Consider the following 26,490-nt stretch of genomic DNA (forward strand, 5'->3'; position numbering starts at 1 on the left):
TCATATCCGTAAAGTAGCTAAAATATTACCAATCTGATTTCTTTGATTGGGTTCATTTAAGTCTAGTAAGCTGGAGTTACTCAACATTATGAGCCATACTGAGTGTCTTGAGATGCTTTATCATAACTTATGTCTTTTTACCTGAATAAGGACAATCATTAATAAAGTAGTTCACACTCAAGCAAGCGTGCCTACTAATCTACCTAATAATAACATAACTCTATGAATGGCCCGATATTTCCTTAACTTAGGTAGTTGATTATTTTACACTTAATGTAGATACGTTTTTCTGCCTCTGAATTTTCAGATGTAATGACTCTAAACATGTTATTTAGAATCAAGGGGGGAAATGTTGGCTTGGACTGTATAATTGTTATCTTTCTTTGCAGTTTAAATGTTATGCCTGCTTGTATATTATGCAGTTACCTACGTGTATGTTCTGTGCGCCGCCTAGTGGTTACAGTTCTTTGTACTGTTTTGTAAACTCCTTGGGTATCATGTTATTTGAATAGGGGCTATCAGATTGGTTAACTCTTATCTACTAATTTGAAAGGAGTGACTGTTATCCAGGGCATAAGAAGAGCAGAGCACGTTGTTCACCATCTTTCTTTTTTGTTCTTTGACCTCCTGCTACTCTTGCTTTCCAAGTGCATTGTTCTCTTAGCACTTAATGAAATGATCGTGAAGCAACAAGTTTAATGTCCATTCTTGACTTCTTTATGAACCTTTGATCAAAAACATTAGAATCCAACAATTTAGACAAATGGTGTAATTTAATTGTTTATACCTCAAGAGAATACCGAAAAACATCTCACCCACTCTCAATAATAGTTAGCTTAACAATAATTCAAAGAGTGCGGGTTGCTGATACATCCTTCCTGAACTACAATTACTAGAAATAACCAGAAATTAAGGAAAAAACCTGAAAAAGCAGAATTGCTATTCTAAAATTGGGTAAAAATAATCAAAGAAGGCAACACATCAAATATGATGGCAGAATATAGTATTAATGGTAAGACTCTTGGCAGTGTGGAGGATCAGAGGGATCTTGGGGTCTGAGTCCATAGGACGCTCAAAGCAGTTGCACAGGTTGACTCTGTGGTTAAGAAGGCATATGCTGTATTGGCTTTCATCAATCATGGAATTGAATTTAGGAGCCGAGAGATAATGCTGCAGCATGCCTTATGAGAATAGGTTGAGTGAACTTGGCCTTTTGAGGATGAGAGGCATTGATGATGTGGACAGTCAGAGGCTTTTTCCCAGGGCTGAAATGTCTGCCACAAGAGGGCACAGGTTTAGGGTGCTGGGGAGTAGGTACAGAGGAGATGTCAGGGGTAAGTTTTTTACTCAGAGAGTGGTGAGTGCATGGAATGGGCTGCTGACAAAGGTGGTGGAGGTGGATACGATAGAGTCTTTTAAGAGACTTTTGGATAGGTACATGGAGCTTAGTAAAATAGAGGGCTATAGGTAAGCCTAGTAATTTCTAAGGTCGGGACATATTCGGCACAACTTTGTGGGCCGAGGGGCCTGTATTGCGCTGGTTTTCTATGTTTCTATGTATGCTTTAGCACTTCGCTGAGACCCAATGAGTTGGTGCTGATGGAAAATAAGCCATTTTGTGCTTGTTCTTTGCTTAACATTTATATTCTATAAGGTACTCAGGATATATTTGATGTTTCTCAAATATGACAAATATAGAAGGATTGGAGACACTGTCAACACAACTATCATAAAAGCATTTTTTGGTGCCATCTTTCAAGGGTGGCCGGAGGTAAGATGAGGATCCTCTCACATACTCTCCCACCAACACACGAGCAACAAACATGGTTAAGGTGCTTTTCCCTGCTTGGCAGTAATTATGGGAATAGGATGAATCTCTGGCAAAGTAACTTCCTAAAAAGAAAGAGAAAGACCATATATTTAATCAGCCTAGATATCTTATGGCCCATAGAAGTACAACTTAAAAAGGTAATTACTGTTGCAGTGCTAACAAATGCAGCAACTAATTTGGATACAATTTGGCTCCAAAAACAGCAATGAGATAATCATGACAAAATACATTTTAGTTGAGTTAACTGAAGGATAAATATTGGTCAGTATAACAGGGAGAATAACCTTTCTGTAGTGTATTTAGGATTTTAATAATATTTGAGTAATCTTGTACATATATTGGTTAATTAAGCATTCTTGTTTAATTAATTATGGGTTATATATAAAAGAATACTTTAATTGCATATGTTATCACACTACCATGTGAAACGTGGGTGCTTCGCTTAAAGAAAACTCAAAGTTAAACCTGCATTCCTAGACTTCCTTTTGAATTAGTTTAATGTTTTGAAGTTACAAAACATGACATTTTCTTTCTTTTCATCTATTATTGGGTGGGATTATTTACTTAGTGCTCCCTCAATGCTGACTCTAGCAAAGTGTTGGATCTTTGTGCTCAGGATCTTCAGTCGTAATTGAACCAGACAACCTTCTGTGCTTGAGAAGTGAACAGCATCTGCCCAGCTACAGGTACCTCACTGTGGTACAGTTCAATCAAATCTGCCTACAAAGGTAATAAAAATAGCTGCTGTGTACTCGTACCTTTTCCGTAAGTCGTTCCATGAGTTCCACAGATCCTCCAGTCAAAGTTCTGCTGGCAGATTGCGTCAATGATTGAGGAGTCCGTGCCATGGAAAAGCTGCTTCTCAACCACATCCTTGCCATTATTGTTCTTCTTCATCTGTTCCTTCTGCCTGCCTCAGAAATGCAAGCACAATATTTGTAGCTTTGTCCTGATAAAGGTCCGCGACTGTTTATTCATTTCCACAGATACGGCCTGACCTGCTGAGTTCCTCCTGTTTTTTGTGTGCTTGCACAACAGATGTAGCTTTGCAGCACGGACCAACGCAATGCAGCCTGTAAAACACACCCCATCCTCACCCGTCTCACAGGCGGTCTAGTTGTAAATGATGACTAAAATCTTTATACAAGAAGCAGAAACAAAATGCTGGGAACACGTATCAGGTCCAGCAGCACTTGTGGAAGGGGAAACAAGAGTTGGCGCCTCAGATCAGAGACGCTGTCAGAATTAGGAAAGAGAGAGAGAGAAAAAAAGATGTAGTTAACTGGCTGAGAAATTAATGAGAGTAGTGAAGAGAAAATTCACCAGCTTCAGATAACCTGCTCACATACTGTATACTCTTTAGTTCATTTGTAATCTTGGTTCAGTTTGTCTCTCCCCACAAGTGTGGCCTGACCCCTCAGCATTTCTACAGCTAAGTATCCTCACTGTCACTTTTATCCTTCACCCTAGCCCTTGCACTCTCTGCAACTTCCTTTCTTTCTCAGACAAGGCAAGGGATCTTCAACCTGCAATGTTTGTTGTTTCTCCTCCCACAGCTGTTGAGCTTTCTCAGCACTTCCTGATTTGTTTGGAGTTTGTTTCATTTTCACTGCTGAAACCTTAAGCCCTCTGTTGGTATTGAAAGGGGGGTACAACCACTTAACACAGGTCACATAGGAAGGATGTAGAAACACAAAGTTTATGCTGCTGGTGTTTCTAGGCTGGTAGTCTAAAAGTTACCCAAGAGAAAAAAAATGGAGGAGAGAAGTTCCGAGCTGTATCTCACCCCCATCACAGTCGAATATACAAGAACAGGGTGGACAATAAGGGCTCTTCTGTCAACTGTCAGGAAGAAACTTGCATCAAAGAAATCAACCAGTTTTCAATCCCCAGAATGAATAATTCCCTTCATTATAGCCAGGTAGAAAAGTGATAAAGTTTGCAAACCATTGATAGACTTCCCAGAGGGAGACGTTTTGAATTCGTTCAATTTTCTGTATCACACTTCTCTTCATGGTCCGCTGAAAGAGGGACTGCACTTGTTTAAATTCATCTGAAGACTCGGCCACCTGAATCAGCTGTATAGAGACAGTTATTAGTTAGAATCACAGAACACTTGAACACATCTAGATTTACTGAGACTGGAACAAGTGCCAGGAATCAACTCCAGAGCAGCACAATAGCATAGCAGTTGGGGTAATGCCTTACAGCATCACTGATTGGAAGATCGGGGTTCAATTCCCACCACTGTCAATAAGGAGTCTATACTTCCTCCCTGTGACCGCCAGTGTTTCCTCCAGGTGTGCCAGTTACCTCCCACATTCCCAGAAAGCGTACAGATCAGAGTTAGTAAGTTGTATGTATGCACTGTTGGTGCCAGATGATTGGTGATACTTGCTGGCTGCCCCAAGCACAGTCCTCAGACTGGGTTAGTTGTTCATGCCCTGTATGTTTCAATACTTCAATGTACATATGACAAATAAAGCTAATCTTAACAACTTTCTTTTGTATTATGTGTTCTGATGTAAACATTTGACCCGTAATGAACTTGTGGTGTTACCCTGTTCAATCAGGTGCACACGCTGCAAATATGTGGCTCAACACTATACATGAATTAAAGAGCCTTCTGTATCGAGCACGGAGCTCTTGAGTAAAAGGGGATACCTACACACTTTTATCTTGTTGTTTCCTGCTCATTATTTATTGCTATTTCTTTATTATCTGCATTTGCACATTGTTTACAGTTTACTGTTATTGTTCTATAGATTTGCTAAGTATGCTGCAAAAAAAGAATCTCCGAGTTGCAAGTGGTGACGTGTATGTACTTTAATACATTTTACTTTGAACTTTGAACCAGTATTCCTATTCCTTCTGGAACCCACTTCCTTTTGAATCCCAGCCCCTGGCAAATTCCACCAAGACTTCATTTCCAGACCCTTTTCCAGCTCAGATATCTTCTGTTTTTATCCCTTTCTTCACCAGTATTGGTGGCTGTGAAACACCCTCCTGAAACTCTCCACCTTGTTTAAAACACTTCTAAAAGAAATCAGTATCAACTTATGTGGTTGAATTTTTCAGAATGTTCTCAAGACAGGAAACAAAAGGGTTCGGTATCCAGAGGGTCCTGATTACCCTGTACACGTATCTCTGGAAACAGCCAGGGACAACGATCATCCAGGGAGACAAGCACATTGTTGTCTTTGACTTCAGGGGAATTTCAGTACCAGAATAGACATTTCACTTGAAGATACACTGGACATTCTACAGGCATCAAAACTGGTAAAGGAAAGGGAAGGAGTGAGAGTGGAGTTGAGGTGGAGTTCTGCCACTTACACCCACCTAAGAAATAGCACACTTGTGATAGAAGTGCAATGGAAGTTTTCAGATTTCAGAATGGGAGCTTTGCCGCATGGGTATGTAGACTGGGTATTTACTTGCTAGTTTTCTAACCTTTCCCAGTTCTGAAAGGAAAATCATCCAACTGAATTGTTAACTCTCTTTCTCTGCACACTATTCGACCTGGTAAGTATTTTCAGCTTTTCTGTTTTACTGTGGGTCTACATTATCTTGAGTTTAAAAGGAAATGAAGTGGTCTCAGTGAAACTTATAAAACTCCAGCAGGGCATAAAAGCGCAGACGTACAGAAGGGTTGGCTATGGCTTTGAGAAACCAATGCTCATGGTCACAAAATATGGAGCTTGCAGTTCAGCAATGGTAGAAGAAAGAATTCCTTCACAGAAGGTTGTGACTCTGAAACTCTACACCTAAGGAGACTGTGGAGACTCCGTTACTAAGTATACTCAAAGATCAAGATTGATCTGTTTTTGAATATTAAGGGAATAGTAAAATATGGAGATAGTTGAGGGTAATGGCACTAAGATAAAGGTCAACCCCAGTTTGAATGAATAATGGAGTAGGCACAAGGGTGAAATGCCCCTTTCATGCTTCTGTTCCTTAGTTCCTAAGTTACTATAACCATTAAAATACTGGTAAATGTCTACCTTTCAGGCTTCTTGTTTACCTGGTCTGCTCCCTCTGGTGGCTTTAACAATTGCAGACAGCATGAGAACATGAATTTCCTCCTCGGGCTGATGACTCAACATTACTCTTAAGGGGAGTTTGCTCTAAGCAAATTGTTACTATCTCACTTACAACAGTAACTGTAGTTTAAAGGTGGATAGTTGATACCTCAGGACACACTGAGTTCATTAATGATTTATTTCTTTGTTGGAAATGCTTTCTTGCTAAGTCTGGGAGGCTTGACCTGGCTGGACAGATACTGCAGTTGCACCAATGTATATCAGGAGATTTTTCCCATCAGGTTATTCACCTTAAGACGCAGTATTAATGACTAGTCTATTTCGGGGTGCTCGCTTATTCAATATGAGGAGTGTAGGAGTTGAGAAGAAACATTCATTAGTTAAATTGCAAGAGAAGCTTATTCATTCCAAACAATCCCAGTGATCATATCAGCGAATCATTCTATCACATTTACCCATTTGTTCTCGTTCAATCAACAAACCTAGCATGCTAAGGTTAACAGGCAACACAGATTTAAACATTAACTGGCAAATACTCAAGTGGAAGAATAAACTTATTTGATGAAAAGTCCTTTGTATTTCAAAAGTAAAGATAAAGTTAAGTTTTATTTATCGCATGTATATTGAAACATACAGTGACCAACACTGTCTGAGGATACGCTAGGGCCAGCCACAAGTGTTACCATACTTTCAGCGCCAATATAGCACACTTACTAACTCCAAGCTGTACATCTCTGGAATGTGGGAGGAAACCAGAGCACCTGGTGAAAACCATAGTGGTCATGGAGAGAACGTACAAACTCCTTACAAACAGCATTGGACCCTGGTCACTGGAACTGTATTAGAATTATGCTAACCGCTACACTTTCATGTAACAGAGGTTTCAGTAAAGAGTGTGGTCAGCATTTCTTAAAACTACAGATTAACCCGCTTAAGGAAGTGACTAAAATGTAAGAACCTGTGGTATTTAAGACCAAAGGACTGCACATTAAGAGATTAAATAATAGAATTGTAAGGAGAGAGTATAATTTAAGGCAATAGAATTGAGCACAATTAAGTCAAAATTGAGAGAAGAACAATTATGTGAATAATAGATTGAATGCATAATTTATGGATTGAATAGATGGAAGTGAAGGATTTTTGGATAAATTGAATTTAAGGAGTTAATAGGTTGGGCTGCAGTATTGCTGATGTTAATCATCTGAATTCTCAGCGATTCTTACAGGGGCAAAAACTCAGTAATATTAAACACGTACCTCCATTAAAAGAGTTTCTGGACAATATGACACAGCATATTCAGCACATTACCTTCACCTGCACACACTGTAATTCTCCCATGATCATCATTGCCAGCTGTATGATTCTACCTTATAGCCGATATCTGTCTGTGCTGATTTATCCCAGTGAGCTGGAAGGGATTTTCCTTGAGAAATGCCCAGAATTTCCTGTCCAGTTTTTCTCTGGCTGTCAAAGGAGAGTCATTAGGTGTCAACAACACAGTCAGTAACAAAGTTTCAAGTGAAGGTGAACTTGGTCTCATTTTGTTCCTCCATTACCAAATCTCTACCCAATTTTCAACTGATCTTCATCTTGTTCAATGCTATTTACTCTGGCACAAATTACATTGTGAATGTGGACAATGGATGCATGTAGTCAAAGCCCAATTTGGACATAAATCTGGGGGCAAAGTCACTCCAATGCAGTAATGAGTGAAAGTTGCAAAACTGAGATGCTGAACCAAGGACTGTGTGTCCTAGGAGGAGCAAAGAAAGATCATGTGGCATTATCTATAGCAAAAGAGTTTACCTTGGGGAACAGTTATATTTATCTTCCCTTCCACTTCAGTAAAAAAACAGAATTCCCAGCCTTCAGCATACTTCCTTGGTACAATCTTGCTGTGCACAATTTACAATAAGCTTGGTAGTTATTACTGCTGGTATTTCTGTGTACATGAAATGCAGACTCATAGACACAGCTTCACATGCCACCATATGAAAATGCCAGTAACAGTTTTGGTTTGAGATAGATGCAATGATATCGAATGGATACTAATTTTCAGAAAGTCTAGAAGAACTCCCAAGCGGGTGATTTGAATGCTCTTCCCGATCAGCTGAAAAGCTTCATTGTACTTGGGCAAGCGACCATGGAATCCCTTCAACCTCTATGTTGGTACCTTCTTTAATGTTCTATTGATAACGATTACCCACGCACCCCCTAATAAATTCTTGGGCAGGTGTTTGCATATCTTCAATTGTGTGAGTGTACTCTTTTCCGTCCCTAATCTGCCTGCTTCTTAATTGTGCATCACCCCATCTGACCAAATATTAAACCAAAAGTTCATTATCTGTGTTTGTTGATAATTCTGTGCTAGGACTGCTGACATTTTGGAGTGTCCAATTTCGTTTCAATGTCCAGGATAAATCATTTTTATTGTTCCTGAACTGGTAATTCTATTTTCTTTGTCTGGCGCATTTCAAATATCCATTTAGTCTGGCCTTGTACACACCAAGCTTTTGTTTTAATGTATCTATAAATTCTACCATTCTTTTGTTAGGTTGATTATATCTTGTGCAAGATTATATTTCCTTAGCTTTTTTTCTTAACTTTCTTGCTTGGGTTATCCATCTTATACTCCATTAGGCAGGCTATTTCTGATCTTAAGATTTCAATTTAGTTTTGTAATCGCTTCTTCAATTTCAGTGTTCTCATTTCATTACTCACTTTTGGGTTTCTGAGTGTGTCTTTTTTGGAGCCATTGCACTGCATTGCTGTTAATGCTGCACAGTATATTATTGTGCGTAGTTCTTCATATGTTTCAAGTTTTCCTAAATATGGTGACAATATTTTGAGAGTATTGTTTGAAAGTATTAACAATTTTTGCAAATTTTGATGGTGTGTTTTAGATGGGGTCTTTTTGTTGGGTCAGTGCCCATGGATTCTGATAATGTGGTGTTAAATGTTAGGTTAATTTTGTCTGTAAACTAAACTTCATTATAAGCATTCTGTGGAAGTTCTACATCTGTGTTGTTGCTATTACCATTAGGTTGTGGAGTAGTTGTTCGTCAATATTTGGGAAGTGGCATCTTCATTATTTTCTTGTATGGTATCGTTGTGGGCTTTGGGTTGGTTTCTTTCTAGCTATTGTGTTATTCCATGGCTTATTTGATTTAATATGCCCAAAGGGATTAAGTTATTTTTTTATTATCGCTCTACATTGATCTGCTATTCTGAATAATAATAATAATTATTATTATTATTTTGTATTTGCTCAGTTTGTCTTCTTTTGCACATCGGTTGCTTATCAGTCTTTGTGTGTAATTTTTTATTGATTCTATTGTATTTCTTTGTTCTACTGTGAATGCCTGCAAGAAAATGAATCTCGGGGTAGTAAATAGTGTCATATATGTACTTCGATAATAAATTTACTTTGGACTGTTTTATTATAGAAGCCTCCTTAAGGAGAATCATTGATGGATGTTACATACTTTTGTATCTGGCTCTTCATGTCCTGTTCAGAGATGAATTTGGGCCTCCTCTTGACTTCCCTGCGAGTGCCAATGCGTGAATTTGTTTGCTGCATTTCTATAAATGAAATTGGGGAAGAGAGACAGGATATAGATCACCATCGACTTTCACTCAGAGAAGTAAGTGTGACAATAATTTCCACATTTCAATGAAACAGAAAATTGAAATTTGCTTTCTTAATATTAACTGCACCTTTAAAGTTCAGCACATACTGGTGTATCCCCACAGTGAATTCCACTTTCCCGTTGCTGTCAGCTAAAAATGCCTTCTCCAGCTCAAGGGGCGTGATGTTGGCAGCCGAGTGCTGCTTTTCCTATCATACAGAAAACACAACCCAAGAGAAGTTAAAGCATCTGGGGAAACTAGTTTGAATCCTACAAAGGTAACTGGGGAATTTTAATTTAGGTTGATTTTATTCATTAGTAACAAAGTCAAAATACTTATTTATTTAGAAGTGCAGCAAGGTAACAGACCCTTCTAGTCCAATGAGCCAGTGCCACCCGATTACACTCACTAATCCGTGTACCTTTGGACTGTGGGAGGAAACCAGAGCACCCAGAGGAAACCCACATGGTCACGGGGAGAATATACAAACTCATTACAGGCAGCAGTGGGAACTGATCCTGGGTTGTTAGCACTGTTATAACATTATCCTAATTGCTATGCTATAATATACTAACTGAGTGGCTGGTCTGGCCATTTCAAATGGCAGTTAAGAGTCAACCCCTTTGCTTTGGGGACATAGAGCAGGTACACCAACAGATTTACTTTCCTGGTTTACATTAGATGGCTTAAATGCAGCAGTGTCATAGTCAGATTGATTCTAAACTTTTACAATACCAGGTAACTGAATTCACCCTCTGTTTGGGAATTAAGGGCATTAAGGGCACTGCATTGTAAATCCAAGGCTATAGACTACATTAGCCATTAACTTATATTGCCTTCTTTACTTTCAGAGATGGAACTCACTACATGGAGTGGCTGCTCAGGGTTTAATGATTCAACCTAACACTATCAACTAATCTTGGATGTCACAGCCATATCCCACTTGGATGATGTAAACTCAGGTTCTTTTGGACTAAGGCCAAGTGGTCCTGGTAGAACCCAAAATGAGCAGCATTCAACAGGTTAATGGTGAGTAATGGCCACATGAATTAAGAGAAAGAAAGAAAGAGAAAGAGAGAGTGAGATCTGTAAAGCATATGCAAGCCTGGGGTTAATAATGGATGGTGAAATTTGATAAGGAAGAGGAATTAGAAAGTCTGTGTCCTGTCCTCTTCACATGCCTTGCATGAATTGACAGGCAGATGAACTCCATCCCCAATTACTACACTGACAAAGACGTTCCAAGTTGACTTTCTTTAACGTAGCAACTGGCAGTAGCGTAAAACTGACAGAAAGAAAAACATACAGTCAAAAGGTGTCCAAATTCCCATTAAGGCAGGTACAGGGTAAGTATTAAGTTTATCACAAATGATACCAATAACACACAAGATACTGTATACGAATAAATTCCAAATATGTCATAAAGATAGGCTACTGGTAAGCATGATGTTGCTACATAAAAGTTATCTTATGCACATTTTCTCACTACAAGCTAGCCAGAACATGTGGCCCACGTGAATACTCCCTCTGTATTTTTATCTGCGCACAACCATTCAAATATCTCTGATTTGTGAAAATATGCATATACATCAATAAATGATAAACCCAAAGGTTACTCTGACACACCAACAACACTTTCAAAGACCTGAACGTCAGGATGATGTTGGGTGAAAAGGGATGATTTTTCCCTCGGCTCTAACATGGAGAACTGCCTAGATGCCTACTGATGATGTCATCAACTAGATCACACAACCTAAATGACTGCTATACAAAACTACCAGCAGAGGGTGCTAAACAACAAATAAAAATAACTGACTGCTGAGGCAGTACTCCCTGTCTGGTATCCCTGGATACCCCAATTTAACACTTCCACAGTTCACCCCTGAATGAATAAGTCACTTCAGCCACGGGCCTGAGAGAACAGCTTTGTTCCATCATCTCTGTTGATCTTCACCTCTACCTTACAGACTCTTCCATCCTTGCTGGGAAATACCTGAGTTATGACTCCCAAAGGTCAGTCATTTCTCTTGGATTGACAATCCCTCATGAACACCACGAATCCTGGTGTGATGTTTGGCTTACTGGATGTCTATTTCCTTCGTGACTGCAAAGTAGACAAGTATTGTTTGCACCAGCTGTCCCAGAAGGTACTGGCCAGGCTTTGCATCTGCTGCCTCTGTCTCTTGTACAGGTCCTTGTGGCCGAACTCACCTGGAGGAATGGGATAAGGGCCGCTTTTCTGTGTGAACAGTGTGGCATGAGTGAGGATGAGTGGATCTTCTGCATCTGTACACACGGGCACTGGAGGTCTATTGTTCACAATGGCCAGCACCTTGGCCATAAAGGTGGTGAGCGCCTCATGAGTGAGTCTAGAAGGCCCTGTCTGGAGAAGCATGGGGTCCAGGATTTTGTGGGTGATGCCAATCATTCTCTCCCATATGGGAGGAATGAGGCGGATTGAATGTCCAAATACAGCCCTTTTCTGAGAGATAACCTCTTCACCACATCTTCATCAATGTTGGAGGAGATTCCTAGATCTTTGCACGTTCCGATGAAATTCGATCCCTGGTCAGAACAGATTTGCTTGACTGGCCCACGGATCGCCAGGAACCTTCTCAGGGCATTAATAAAACTTAGCTGTCCACGGACGCTATGGCCCCCAGGTGGATGGCTCTGATGCTTAACAGGTAAATAAGACTGCCCGTCTTTTACCTTCGGCATGGCCTCCCCTTGTACGGCGCACAGAGATGATCCAGGCTTCAAATGCATCACCACCACCATGCGTGAGGGGCGGCTCCATGCTGAGTCAGTCAGCCATTTTCTGGACTTCACAAGTCCCCCGAAGCTTACGGCAGGTGATGCACGTAAAGATGAAACTGCTCACACACCTTTTGGCACCCACAATCCAGTAGCCAGCTGAGTGGACAGCACCCTCAGTAAAATGGCATCCTTGATGTTGTAATCCACGTGGTAATATTGCACAAGGAGGGATGTAACATGATGCCGCCTGGGAATGATTAGGGGCCTCTTCTCTTCATGTCCCAACTGTGATTCCTGTATACGTCCTTCAACCCTTAATAGGCCATCCTCACCAATAAATGGATCCAGCATCCTCAGAGGGCTGTCCTTAGGGATACCTCTTTGGATTCTGATGCATTCCATTTCTTCAGCATAAGTTTCCTGCTGCACAGATCGAATGATGACGTTTTTGTTCTGACTGAGTTCCTCCACTGTGTATGCTGTCTTGCAATGATGCCATCCCTTGCAGCTCCCTGTACAGTCTTTTGAGGTCTTCTTGAAGAGGCATGCAATATGTCTGAGACAAGATATGGCACGAGTAAGAGCCCTCCAGGTAGAAAAGTGCTGAGATCCAAGTCAGCTGTCTTAGGAGGTGGAGGTGAACACTGTCACGTGCACGCGAATTTCGTTATCTTGTTCTGGGTCCACTAGTTCAAAGACGGCTGTCTTGAAAGAAGTTTTCTCTGTGATGAGCAAACCAAGCAGAGATGGGGTCCAGAGTTGTCCCCCCCCCCCCGTGAACTATGCTGCTAATGAGAGAGAGAGAGAGAAGAAGAGGGGGGAGGCACCCAGCGCAGATGTGAGAGAGAGAGACAGAGACAAAGATTTAAAGTTATGGCTCCATGGCTGATTATTTACTTTTGCTCCAAAGACACTTTTGCCTGCTTGTAAGATTCTTGCTCAGACAGCAAGGCGGGACCAGGTGATGGACGGCTGGGGCCCTGCAAGTGATGATAAAAAGCAGGTCTGCGAAGACACAAGCAGACACACCACGGGACACTGAAAGAGCACTGTGCACCCACATGAAGGTGGGGATTCGGAGGATCGATTCGGGGGAATCGATCAGAGGCTCACAGTGTGTGAAGGTGAGACTGGTGGGGGGCTTGTTTGTGTGTCCACCCTTGCCTGGGTGACAGGCCTACCACTGGAGAACGGTCATGCCTGCTATGGTCACAGTCGGTGGCCATTACAGGACAGGAAGACAACGAAAGGTTCAACGGCAACTGCATCACCTTCCGCTCTCTCTCTCTCCAATGGTACACCAGTAACTACTTCAACCTAAACTGAACTGAACTGAATTCTGCATCATTGTAGGACTATTCATTTACCCCTAGACTTTGAAAGAGCTTGTGTTTTGATTCCTATTTCCACACTTCTGTATATATCATTGCTAACCTGTTTTATATATATATATATATATATATATATTTGCATTTGATAGTGCTGTATTACTTAGTTTACTAATAAACATTATGTTACAGTAACACCAGACTCCCACGTGTATTCTATTTCTGCTGGTTCGGTAACCCGGTCACGGGTTACGTGACATGTCTGGCTGAGATAAGAACACAGGCCCGGTAAAGCAGGTGGTGTCCTTCAGACAGGCTGCAGGGATGGACCTTGTGGCATGGTCCGCAGGCCTGTGTTCAGTGGACATATAATGCCATTGTTGTGGCTGTGCGCCCCTCCTGATCCTCTGGATCCGATTGTTGACATAAACGTAGAATCTCCGCTCTTCATTATAAATGTAGCCCAGAACTACCTTCTGTCTGTATAGAAAGTGACTGCATCACACTCGATGCCAGTCTCTAAAGTAATGTGCTCCGCCACGTCCACAGCCATCACCGCAGCGCACAACTCTAACCGAGGTACGGTCTGTTCTGGACGTGCAGCTGATCTTGCTTTGCCTAATATCTGTGTGGCAGTTCCCTTCTGCATCTGAGATCTTTAGATAGGCACCTGCAGCTATTGCCTTATCTAAAGCACCTGAAAAGACACAGAGTTCCTTGTGCTGGGCCTCTGTCGGAGGCACACTTGTATTTGGCCTGGGATCTTCAGGTACTGAAGCTCTTTTAAGGATTCTCTCCACTTTTCTCACAGTTCTTCTTTGTCTGGAGGTAATGGAGCATCCCAATCACTCGTCTCCAATGAGAGTTCTCAAAGTAAGGCCTTGCCTCGTCTAGTGACAGGTGCTACGAATCCCAATAGGTCATACAAGCTGTTCACTGTTGATAATACTCCCCGGCAAGTGAACAGCTTCCTTTCTTCTGCCACCTGGAATAGGAAAGTGTCTGTCTTCAAGTCCCAGCAGAGTCCAAGGCTGCGCTGTATAGGCAGGGAGTCGACACTAAGATCCAGATCTGGCTTTTTCTCAACAGTATTTTTATAAAGTATAGCACAGTATAAAGGAGATTTGTGCAGTGCATAACAAATGTACAATTCACATTTAGGAAAAAGATGCACCCATAGCACAATCATGCTTTGATTATCTCCCCACCCCTCCCAGCCCCCAACTCCAAGCCATCATTGCATTAACAAAAAGTGTTAAACAGAACCTTTGTCCCCACAGAGCTGCATTGGTATGGAGAAGGTGTATTTTCCTAATACATAGCCTATGGTATGCTTACAAGTCTGAGTCCGTAGGATTTTTAAGATCCAGATCTTTAAGGTCATTGGTGTGATCCTCAGTGGGGAATGCCTCCATGACCTCTCTGCTGTTTGAGGCTATTTTATGTAGCCTGAGGTTGGAGCAAGCCAGCATGTTCTGCGTTCTTTTGAGCAAGTCCATAGCAGCCTCTGACGTGGACAGGGACTTAAGTCTAACATCAACATAAGTCTTTCAAGGAACTGCCTTGCATCCTTGCCAAACTCCCTCTCCCCTTTTTCAGAGGCTCGTCTGAGACAGTGAATGGCGACTGCTGGCGATGGACTGTTCCCGAAGACATGCACTTTCATGCGAATACTCTGTGATGTCATTTTCCAGGTTGTTCTCTCCATACCAAAGAAATCTCAGGAAATTTCTGTCTTCCAGCCTGATGATGTTCCGGTGGAACATCTGTAGTATATCCATTGTGATGGCAATGGAGTCCTTAGGAAAGCGGATAAGTACCCCAAGAAGACTGTTGTTGAGGTCCGGGCCAGTCAGGAGGACCCGATTCACCCGATCCCCTGTGTTGAACACCTGAATCAAAGACCACCCAAATCCGGTGTGGTTTCTTTGGATAGTAAACCCCAAAGCAAGGGAGGTACCAACATTCTTCGTCTTTTCCAAGGGGAGGAGCTTCCTCTGCATGGCCATTCTGGAATAATGAGATGAAACAATCCTTCATCTCAGGCTTCTTGTTAAAGTGAAGAAAGACAGCCTGCTGCCTGTGACCTGTTGTTGGGAAGACGAGGTCGTGGCTCTCCGAATGGCAGGGGAGCTACCCAGCTACTGTCCTCATCCCGGTTCCATAGTCTTCAGAAAGAGCATATCCTCAACTGAAGGGCCTATCTTGTCATCATCTTTTGTCTGTTGGAAGACACTACATCCCAGCTGCCCTCCACATGTGGGACCCTCCACATGGACAGATGCGGGGAGACTTGGGGCCTTGCTGCCTGCCGTACCACTTTTCCTTTACAACACAGCGATTAGGGCATGGTTCAAAGACAGAGTAGTGACCATTTTCCAGAGTGTTGGAACTCCTCAAGTCTGTTCCAAACCATTTTGAGCCCTCTCTGTGGGTGACGGACATGCACAGCTTTTATCCCTCTCACATGTTCAGCTGACTCAGTACCCAGCCACTTCACCAAGAGGTCCATCTCTTCACTGTCTGTAAGGTTTAGACCTCCTATGGCATTCGGGAATGATGCTTTCCAAGCCCTGTAACTCTCAGGACGATCACTGAACTGCAGAAGCCCGGAGGACACAAGTTTGCGTCTTGCAAAAGACCTGATAAAGTCCGACATGCTCTGACTATCAGCAGGATTAGCCTGTTGAGCCTCTGCATACTGGTGTGCTTGAGGATGATTTCTGTCATTAAATACCCCTGTGTAACTCATGTGATCCATGGCTCCCCTTGAACTTCACACTCTCTGGTGCTTTCTACCTGGAGGGTGTGACATGTGAGTGTCAGTGTGCCTTAACTGACTTCCAACCAACGCTCATCATCCTGAACGTGACTCTGCACGGTAGCTTTGGGTGCCCACTGTTCAACAGTGGCTGGTTGACTAACACTGTTAGTAGAAACTCCTTCCAATGCAGGTGTTGACTGATAGGAAGCGTGCTTTGCCTGCTCTTCCACATACTCTTTTGAGCTCTCCACTGGTTCATGGGTTTGAAGATCAATTTCGGAGCCAAGGTCCTCATTTTGCTCTTCCATGGCCGCCTCTAATGCTTCAGCTTTAGCTACCGCAGCTGCAGCTCTTTTCTCCCATTGAAGAGCATCAAGTGATGCCTCTAAACATGCTTGTTCCACTTTCCTTTGGCTTTCCTTCTCTGCAAACGCTGCCTCCGTTTCAGCAGCTTGGGCTTCAGCACGAGCTAAGGCCGCGGCTGCACTGGTGGAGGAGCCACGGGACCATTCGGATGAAGGTGGACCTGAGGCACGAGACCTTGTCCGTAATTACTGAGATCCTGATGATTTTTTTGTCTGACATTTTGAAAAGAGAATTGCCTTTGTATTCCAGAAAGCGTTGTTTTACTGTCCTGTCCTCTTCACACACCTTGCATGAATTGACAGGCAGATGAACTCCATCCCCAATTACTACACTGACAAAGTCGTTCCAAGTTGACTTTCTTTAATGTAGCAACTGGCAGTAGCGTAAAACTGACAGAAAGAAAAACATACAGTCAAAAGGTGTCCAAATTCCCATTAAGGTAAGTATTAAGTTTATCACAAATGATACCAATAATACACAAGATACTGCATACGAATAAGTTCCAAATATGTCATAAAGATAGGCTACCGGTAAGCATGATGTTGCTACATAAAAAGTATCTTGTCCGGTAAGATGGCGATTGCTTAGCTGCTCCGAACTTTTGTTCCATTAATGTCGCTATCTTTGCACTAAATGTCTCCATTTTTTAAACCTTAATTAGGAACTTTTTCGGTATCTCTTACTTGCCTGTGAACACATCTAACTTACAATGTCTAGCAAGAGTTCTAAATCCGGGAGAAAGGAAGCTACGGCTCTCTCAGACTAGACCCGGGCTGCGCTCAAACAGCTCCGAGACGAAATTTTAAAGGAATTCAAAACCGCTTTCAAACAGTTGGAAGACAAACTGGATCGGATCAACGATAAAGTGGACAAACATGCTGAACACTTATCTCGCATCGATTCGACTTCTGAAGATTTAGAAAGCCGTGTTCGATACTTGGAGACTCTCTGTTCTAGCTTAGAGGGAAAATGTAACAAACTCCTTTCCAAAATGGTGGATCTCGAAAATCGCAGCAGACGCTGCAATCTTAGAATTCTTGGATTACCAGAGGCCACTGAACAGGGATCAACAGTGAAGTTTTTCGCCAAGTTTCTCTGTGAGATACTCGGGAGAGATTTGCTTCCGAACCCACCCGAGCTCGAACGGGCACACAGAGTTTACGTTCCCCCCGGAATTCTGGGCTCCCGCCCGCGACCAGTAATTTTGTGCTTCCATCAATACCAGGTAAAATACAGTCTGATTGTAGAGGCACGTCGCAGAGGTTCTTTTTCTTTCCAGGATACAACCATTCGCTTTGTGGAAGATTTTGCACCCCAGACCTTAAAGATGCGCGCTGAGTTTAAAGGCGCAATGAAAGTGCTTTTTGATCGTGGTTTTAAACCCTCTCTTCGTACTCCTGCTGATCTACGAATCAAGCTTAATACTGGAAAATACAAGTGGTTTAAATCAGCGAAGGAAGCTGAAGCATTTGTGGCAAGTCTTCCGGCTATCCAGTCATCTTCGGAACCCGACCGGACCTCCTAAAATGGTGGATAAGTACTCCTCGTAGTAAAATTACTTTTTCTGGACTCAGACTTTATGTGAATCGTTCAGACATTATTCATTGAAACTCTAAGGGCTGTTGACAATCTCTCCCTGGATTTGGTGTGTGTGTAATCTATTTTATTCTTGTATAACTTTATCTACAGAGTTCTACAACTGACTCTAACTTGTTTTGGAGGTTTGAAGTCGTTAGTGAAGGCCTCCTTGTTTGTTGGTTCACAGTTTAATTGCTGATTTATTTTTCCTTTTTAAAATATTTATTTATTTATTTATTTTCTTCACCCTTTTTTCTAATCTCTGAATTTTTTTCTCTCCTCTCTGTAAATGGTTGATAAATACTCGTCTTGAATTTATAATTTTCCCTTTCTTTTTTTTTACCTTTTTTTTCCCCTTTCTCTTACTTTATTCTATAATTTTTCGCGGGTAGGTTAGTTTTGGTTTTCTCCCGATTTTCTCTGTATTAAGTTTTATATTTCTGCAGAAGGTGTTCTAATCTGTAGTTATGTTTTCTAGTGCATAAACTAGTTACTATTTGCTATAGTATTTATACAGAACTGCTGTTAATGACACAGATCTGGAAGTTATATTTGGGTTAATTTTTTTGGTAGAGCTAGCTACTTGTTTTGGTAGCCGTCTAGTTTTGGGTTGTGTGGGTGGGGTGGCTTTTCCAGTTCCAACATCACTCATTGTATTTATTGTTTCTCTTTGTTGCTCAGGACACGTATATGTTTTGATTTTACGAATCTATGTTTACATCTCTGCTCCCAGACTGCTATTGTACTGCTTGACTTTTTATATGCCTGCTGCCTTTTATGCATTAGTAATTGATAATGGCTAGTGCACTTAAATTCGTGAGCTGGAATGTAAAGGGATTGAATCACCTTGTTAAAAGGAGGAAGGTATTCTCACATATCAAACAACTCAAAGCTGACATTGCTTTCCTTCAAGAAACTCATATTCGTTGTGTTGATAACTCCCGGCTTCTGTCAAAGTGGGCGGGTCAGCATTTTCATTCATCCTTTGCCGCTAAAGCTAGGGGAGTCTCCATTCTTATTAACTCAAATATTCCTTTTGAACTCCATAATAAAACTTCTGATACAAATGGCCATTTTATTATTGTTTCTGGTAAACTATATAACACTAAAGATAGATAGATAGATAGATAGATAGATAGATAGATAGATACTTTATTCATCCCCATGGGGAAATTCAACTTTTTTCCAATGTCCCATACACTTGTTGTAGCAAAACTAATTACATACAATACTTAACTCAGTAAAAAATATGATATGCATCTAAATCACTATCTCAAAAAGCATTAATAATAGCTTTTAAAAAGTTCTTAAGTCCTGGCGGTTGAATTGTAAAGCCTAATGGCATTGGGGAGTATTGACCTCTTCATCCTGTCTGAGGAGCATTGCATCGATAGTAACCTGTCGCTGAAACTGCTTCTCTGTCTCTGGATGGTGCTATGCAGAGGATGTTCAGAGTTTTCCATAATTGACCGTAGCCTACTCAGCGCCCTTCGCTCAGCTACCGATGTTAAACTCTCCAGTACTTTGCCCACGACAGAGCCCGCCTTCCTTACCAGCTTATTAAGACGTGAGGCGTCCCTCTTCTTAATGCTTCCTCCCCAACACGCCACCACAAAGAAGAGGGCGCTCTCCACAACTGACCTATAGAACATCTTCAGCATCTCACTACAGACATTGAATGACGCCAACCTTCTAAGGAAGTACAGTCGACTCTGTGCCTTCCTGCACAAGTTGCACTAGCAAACCTGTATGCCCCCAACTTTGATGATGTTAACTTTTTTGAACGGTTTTTTTCCTCACTACCAGACTTAAACTCATACTCTCTTATACTGGGTGGTGACTTCAACTGTTGGTTGGATCCTAATCTGGATCGATCGTCCTCTGTTACCAGATCACCTACTAAATCTGCCTTAGCTATCCAATCGTTTCTCTCTAATTTTGGTATCTCTGATATATGGCGTTTCCTTCATCCTACGGAGAGAGATTATTCTTTTTTCTCACATGTTCACCATACCTTCACTAGAATTGACTATTTCTTACTCGATAACCAACTTATTCCATTTGCCCACTCTTGTGACTATCAGAGTATACTGATTTCTGACCATGCCCCAATTACTCTCTCTCTGAACTCTCCTGGTCTCCCTCAGAGGAATAAACACTGGCGGTTTGATTCAACTTTATTATCGGATGATGATTTTTTAAAATTCATTAAGGATCAGATAACCTTCTATTTTAACACTAATACATCACCTGAAGTGCCATCCCAGATTGTCTGGGATGCCATGAAAGCATATCTGAGGGGTCAAATAATCTCTTACACAGCAAATCTCAACAGAAGATCCTGTGCAGATCGAGCAGACCTCATTAACCAGATTAAAGATTTGGATCAAATATATGCCCAAACTAAGAACCCTGAATTATACAAGAAGCGCGTTGAACTCCAAACTAAATTTAACCTTCTGTCCACTCAACCTATCGAACGCCAACTTCTCGAAAGCAAGTGTCGCTTTTACATTCATGGGGATAAGTCTGGTAAACTCCTAGCCAATCAGCTGAGGTGTTCCAAAGCCAAACAACATATTACAAAGATCCGGAAGGAGAACGGAGACTTTACATCGGATCATTTAGAAATTAATGACGCATTTTAAAATTTTTATTCTTGGCTTTATTCCTCTGAATCTCTGAATGACAATATCTCTGTTGATCAATTTTTACAGAATCTGAATATCCCCTCACTTTCATCTGATTTCAAAGCCAAACTCAATGCGCCTATATCATCAGAAGAAATATCTTTTGCAATTTCTGCACTGTCCTCAGGGAAATCTCCTGGACCTGATGGGTTCCCTGTGGAATTTTATAAATCATTCTCCTCAGTTACTTTCAGTATTATTTGACTCGTTTAATTACGGCAAATTGCCACCCTCTTTCAATGAGGCATCTATTATTCTTCTTTTAAAAAAGGGCAAAGACCCAACAGAGTGTTCCTCGTATAGGCCGATCTCTCTGCTCAATGTTGATGTAAAGATCTCAGCTCCCTCCATTATCTCTGATGACCAAACAGGCTTTATTAAAAACCGTCTCCGTTTTTTTAACATCCGGCGTTTATTCAATATTTTATACTCACCTCCAACTGGGATTCCTGAATGTGTTATTTCCCTCGATGTGGAGAAAGCATTTGACCGTATAGAGTGGAACTACCTTTTTGCAGTCTTAGAAAAATTTGACCTCGGCCAAAGTTTCATCTCTTGGATCCAATTGCTGTACCTGTGTCCTACTGCTTCTGTTTTAACTAATTTTCAGAAATCCCAAGTATTTAATCTCAAACGTGGCACCCGTCAGGGATGCCCCTTAAGTCCCTTTCTCTTTGATTTGGCTATAGAACCTCTGGCGATAGCATTTCGAAACTGTCCTGAATTGACCGGGATTTGGAGAGGGGGTGTTGAGCATAAAGTTTCTCTCTATGCTGATGACTTATTACTCTTTCTCTCAAATCCGTCTACGTCCTTACCTCTAATGTTTTCACTTCTTGACCAGTTTAGCCAGATCTCTGGCTATAAACTTAATTTACATAAGAGTGAACTTTTCCCAATTAATAAAGAAGCACAAGAACTAACATTTCATGATCTCCCTTTTAAAGTAGTCCATAATCAATTTACTTATCTTGGAATTACAGTCACAAGGAAGTTTAAAGATCTCTTTCGTGAAAACTTTGCCAATCTTTCATATGCTATAAAACAGAATCTGGTACAATGGTCACCTCTATCTATGTCTTTGGTAGGTCGTATTAATGTTGTTAAAATGTATGTTCTCCCCAAATTCTTATACTTACTTCAATCTATCCCAATTTTTATTCCTAAATCTTTTTTTGATTCCTTAGACTCTATTATTTTGTCATATTTGTGGCAGAATAAGCGTTCTAGAATTAATAAAATACATCTCCAAAAATCTAAAAAAGAGGGTGGCATGGCTTTACCTAACTTTCGCTTATATTATTGGGCAGCTAATATACGTTGTGCTACCTTTTGGTCTTTCTTCCATGGCCAACCCGTGTGCCCTAACTGGGTGGCAATGGAGTTGAGCTCCACTAAAGAATTATCTATCTCTGCACCTCTTGGCTCTGCACTCCCTAGTAGTCTGTCCAGATTAATAGCTAATCCTCTTGTTAGACACACTTTGCGTATATGGGCTCAGTTCAGGAAATGCTATGGCTTCCAGGGGTTTTCCGTTTCCAGCCCTGTCGCACATAATCACCTTTTTTTACCTACTACGTACGATTCAGCATTCCATGTTTGGTATAGGAAGGGCATTAGACATTTTGAAGATCTTTTCATTGATAATCGCTTCGCCTCTTTTCAGCAGCTCTCTGTTAAGTTCAATCTGCCTAACGCTCATTTTTTCAGATATCTCCAAATCCGACACTTTATTGCTCCTTTAATTCCTAACTTTCCTGAAATGCCTGCGAAAAATGCTATGGACCTATTTCTTTCCATTAATCCACTAGGTAAAGGTTTAATTTCAATTATCCGAGATAAACTAGCAGCCTTACGACGGGCCCCTGTGGATAAAATTAAAATGGCCTGGGAGCAGGATTTAAATATCTCCTTATCCGAGGAGAGCTGGGACTCAGTTCTCAAATCGGTTAACTCAACCTCTCTTTGTGCTCGCCATTGCCTTTTACAGTTTAAGATTGTTCATAAAGCCCATATGTCTAAATCTAAACTATCTCGATTCTACCCTGGCATTAGTCCGCTCTGTGATAAATGCAAGAGGGGCGTGGCCTCTCTCATCCATATGTACTGGTTCTGTCCTAGTTTGGAGAAATTCTGGAAAGATGTCTTCACTACGTTATCGTGTATTCTGAATCAGCACCTAGAACCAAACCCCTTAATTGCTCTGTTCGGTTTTTGGGGCGAGACAGATTAATGTCTGGGTCCGACCAAATGCCGAATATTATCCTTTGCCTCTCTCCTGGCTAGACGCTTAATCCTCCTTAGATGGAGAGATGTTGCCCCGCCCACTCATGCGCAATGGCTTAACGACATTATGGCCTGCTTGGACCTCGAAAAAATTCATTATTCAGTTCTCAATTCGGATCTAAAGTTCCATAAGGTCTGGGGACCTTTTATCGAATACTTTCATAACCTTCCTCTTGAGTAGGGGTTTTGTTTTTTTTCCTTCTTCTTTTTGGTCCCTTGCTTTCAGCTCCCTTTTTTTTCTGGTAGTAGGCATTACTATCCTCTGTTGCTAAGTGTATTCACAGTCTGGGAGTTTGACTGTTCTGACTTATACTCTATATTGTGTTGTGGTTGGTCTGGAGTTGTTTTTTCTTATGTTGTGGGGCTTGGGGAGGATACTAAGCTTACTTATCTTTAATTTAGGTGCTTTTTTGTTAATTCTCTTCCTTTGTAGCATATTGTTATTGTATGCTTAATTTTGCACTGTATTAATGTTCCTCATTGGGATTTGGGGTTTTTAATTTGTAAAATGTTTTGAAAAACTAATTTTAAAAAACTAATTAAAAAAAAGTATCTTACACACATTTTCTCACTACAAGCTTGCCAGAACATGTGGCCCACGTGAATACTCCCTCTGTATTTTTATCTGCACACAACTGCTCAAATATCTCTGATTTGTGAAAATACTGTCATGACCTCAGCCCCCTCCTTTGTGAGAATCGCAAGAGAGAGCGAGCCTTACGGTTTGGAATGTGGGCTGGTCGCTCAACAAGACAAAAGCCTCGGACATAGCCATTGTCTTGGGAGACACCTTTGTGGAATAAGGAACTGGCCTACGTGCAAAATCTCAGGGCAATGTGAGATGGGTGATGGGGGAAGGATTGCCTCGCCCCCCCCCCCCCCCCACCCTGATGGACATCTACAACCCTGCCAGTCCAGATAAAAGGTGGGCTGCCGAGGCGGGGCCAGAGACGCACCAGAAGACACGCTAGAAATCCTGCGACAGCGTTTTGATAGCGACAGCCAGTGGTGGGGTTCGTGTGCGTCTTTTCCTTGCCTGGGATTGGCGACCTCACCACGGAAGAACGGCTTAGCTACAGGGGAGGCCACAGATGAGAGTCCATTCCCCAACGAGACTTCCGACGAACCGAACTCCTACAGGTTGGAAAACCTGTCGGGTAACTGTTTCATTCAATTTCTCTCTCTCTTTCTAACAAAAGTGCACCAACGCGACACCCCAACAGACGGCAGCTGGTGGAACTGCAGTGGCTGCAAGAGACTTTCAGATATACAGCGAACAATATATACATTACCCCTAGACAATGATAGAGCTGATTTCTGATTGATTATTACTATACCTGTGCTTTAGATTGAGTTGTGATGACGTATATGATCTGAATGTTTTGTATTAACCATACGTTTGTGCCCCTTTATAAATAAAAACGTTTGAAAATAGTAGCACCAGGCTTCAACGGACCTATCTATCTTTGCTGGTAAGTCACCCGGTTACTGGGGAACGTAACAATATGCATATACATCAATAAATGATAAACCCAAAGGTTACTTTGACACACCGACGATGCCTTCAAAGACCTGAATGTCAGGATGTCAGATGAAAAGGGATGAGCTTTTCCTCGGCTCTAACATGGAGAACTGCCTAGATGCCTACTGATGATGTCATCAACTAGATCACACAACCTAAATGACTGCTATACAAAACTACCAGCAGAGGGTGCTAAACGACAAATAAAAATAACTGACCGCTGAGGCAGCACCATCTGGCTGATGTTACAGTAAACAATTCACCTGCTCTGGATTGAAGGATGTGAGCTGGCTGAGTGTGAAGGGCAGGGTGAGGGTGCAGGAAGGTTTACCATCATCTTCCAGACCTCCCAAAAAGATGGGCAAAGTTTAAGTAAATAAAGAGTCTAACTTGATTTGATGGCATGACAGGGAACGAACGCTGTGGATGCCATCCATGTAGATTTTTAGTTGACAAACTCCCATATTTCATTGGCAGCGTTTAAGAAAGTCCCACACAGTGTCACAACCGTGGCCTTGGCTGCACAGCAGATTCGGTGACTGCGCTCATGAATGTGCATGTGTCAGCTAATTATTATTTCTGAAATAATAACTTCAGAACTGAAAAGCTTGAGCATGTAGATATTAAGGAAGAGGATGTGCTGGAGATTTTGGAAAGCATCAAGTTGGATAAGTCACCGGGACCGGACAAGATGTACCCCAGGCTACTGTGGGAGGCGAGGGAGGAGATTGCTGAGCCTCTGGCGATGATCGTTGCATCATCAATGGGGACGGGAGAGGTTCTGGAGCAATGGAGGGTTGCCGATGTTGTTCCATTATTCAAGAAAAGTAGTAGAGATAGCCTAGGAAATTATAGACCAGTGAGTCATACTTCAGAGGTTGGTAAGTTGATGGAGAAGATCCTGAAAGGCAGGATTTATGAACATTTGGAGAGGCATAATATGATTAAGATTAGTCAGCATGGCTTTGTGAAAGGCAGGTCATGCCTTACGAACCTCAATGAATTTTTTGAGGATGTGACTAAACACATTGATGAAGGTAGAGCAGTAGATGTAGTATATATGGATTTCAGCAAGGCATTTGATAAGGTACCCCATGCAAGACTTACTGAGAAAGTAAGGGGGCGTGGGATCCAAGGGGTCATTGCTTTGTGGATCCAGAACTGGCTTGCCCACAGAAGACAAAGAGCGGTTGTAGACGGGTCATATTCTGCATGGTGGAGTGTCTCAGGGATCTGTTCTGGGACTCTTACTCTTTGTGATTGTTATAAATGACCTGGATGAGGAAGTGGAGGGATGGATTAATAAATTTGCTGATGTCACTAAGGTTGGGGTTGTTGTAGGTAGTGTGGAGGGCCGTCAGAGGTTACAGCGGGACATTGGTAGGATGCAAAACTGGGCTGTCAAGTGGCAGATGGAGTTCAACACAGATAAGTGTGAAGTGGTTCATTTTGGTAGGTCAAATATGATGACAGAATACAGTATTATACAGACTCTTGGCAGTGTGGAGGATCAGAGGGATCTCGGGGTCTGAGCCATAGGACACTCAAAGCTGCTGTGCAGGTTGACTCTGTGGTTAAGAAGGCATATGGTGTATTGGCCTTCATCAATCATGGGATTGAGTTTAGGAGCCGAGAGGTAATGTTGCAGCTATATAGGGCCCTGGTCAGACCCCCCTTGGAGTACTGCGCTCAGTT

General features: G+C 41.8%; 1 protein-coding gene across 1 annotated transcript in view; it reads right to left on the reverse strand.

Annotated features, from left to right (window-relative positions):
• Nucleotides 1-703: 703 nt before the first annotated feature.
• Nucleotides 704-26,490, reverse strand: part of parp12a (poly (ADP-ribose) polymerase family, member 12a) — a 95,284-nt gene continuing 69,497 nt past the window's right edge. The window contains exons 7-12 of the mRNA XM_073046592.1: nt 9,589-9,709; nt 9,357-9,453; nt 7,239-7,335; nt 3,779-3,909; nt 2,590-2,741; nt 704-1,893 (exon numbers count right to left, since the gene is read on the reverse strand). Of these exons, the coding sequence (XP_072902693.1) occupies nt 1,634-1,893; nt 2,590-2,741; nt 3,779-3,909; nt 7,239-7,335; nt 9,357-9,453; nt 9,589-9,709 (858 nt within the window). The 3' untranslated portion in view covers nt 704-1,633. The remainder of the gene's footprint in view (nt 1,894-2,589; nt 2,742-3,778; nt 3,910-7,238; nt 7,336-9,356; nt 9,454-9,588; nt 9,710-26,490) is intronic.

Source organism: Hemitrygon akajei, chromosome 5 (assembly GCF_048418815.1).
Source record: "Hemitrygon akajei chromosome 5, sHemAka1.3, whole genome shotgun sequence".
Lineage (NCBI taxonomy): Eukaryota > Metazoa > Chordata > Chondrichthyes > Myliobatiformes > Dasyatidae > Hemitrygon > Hemitrygon akajei.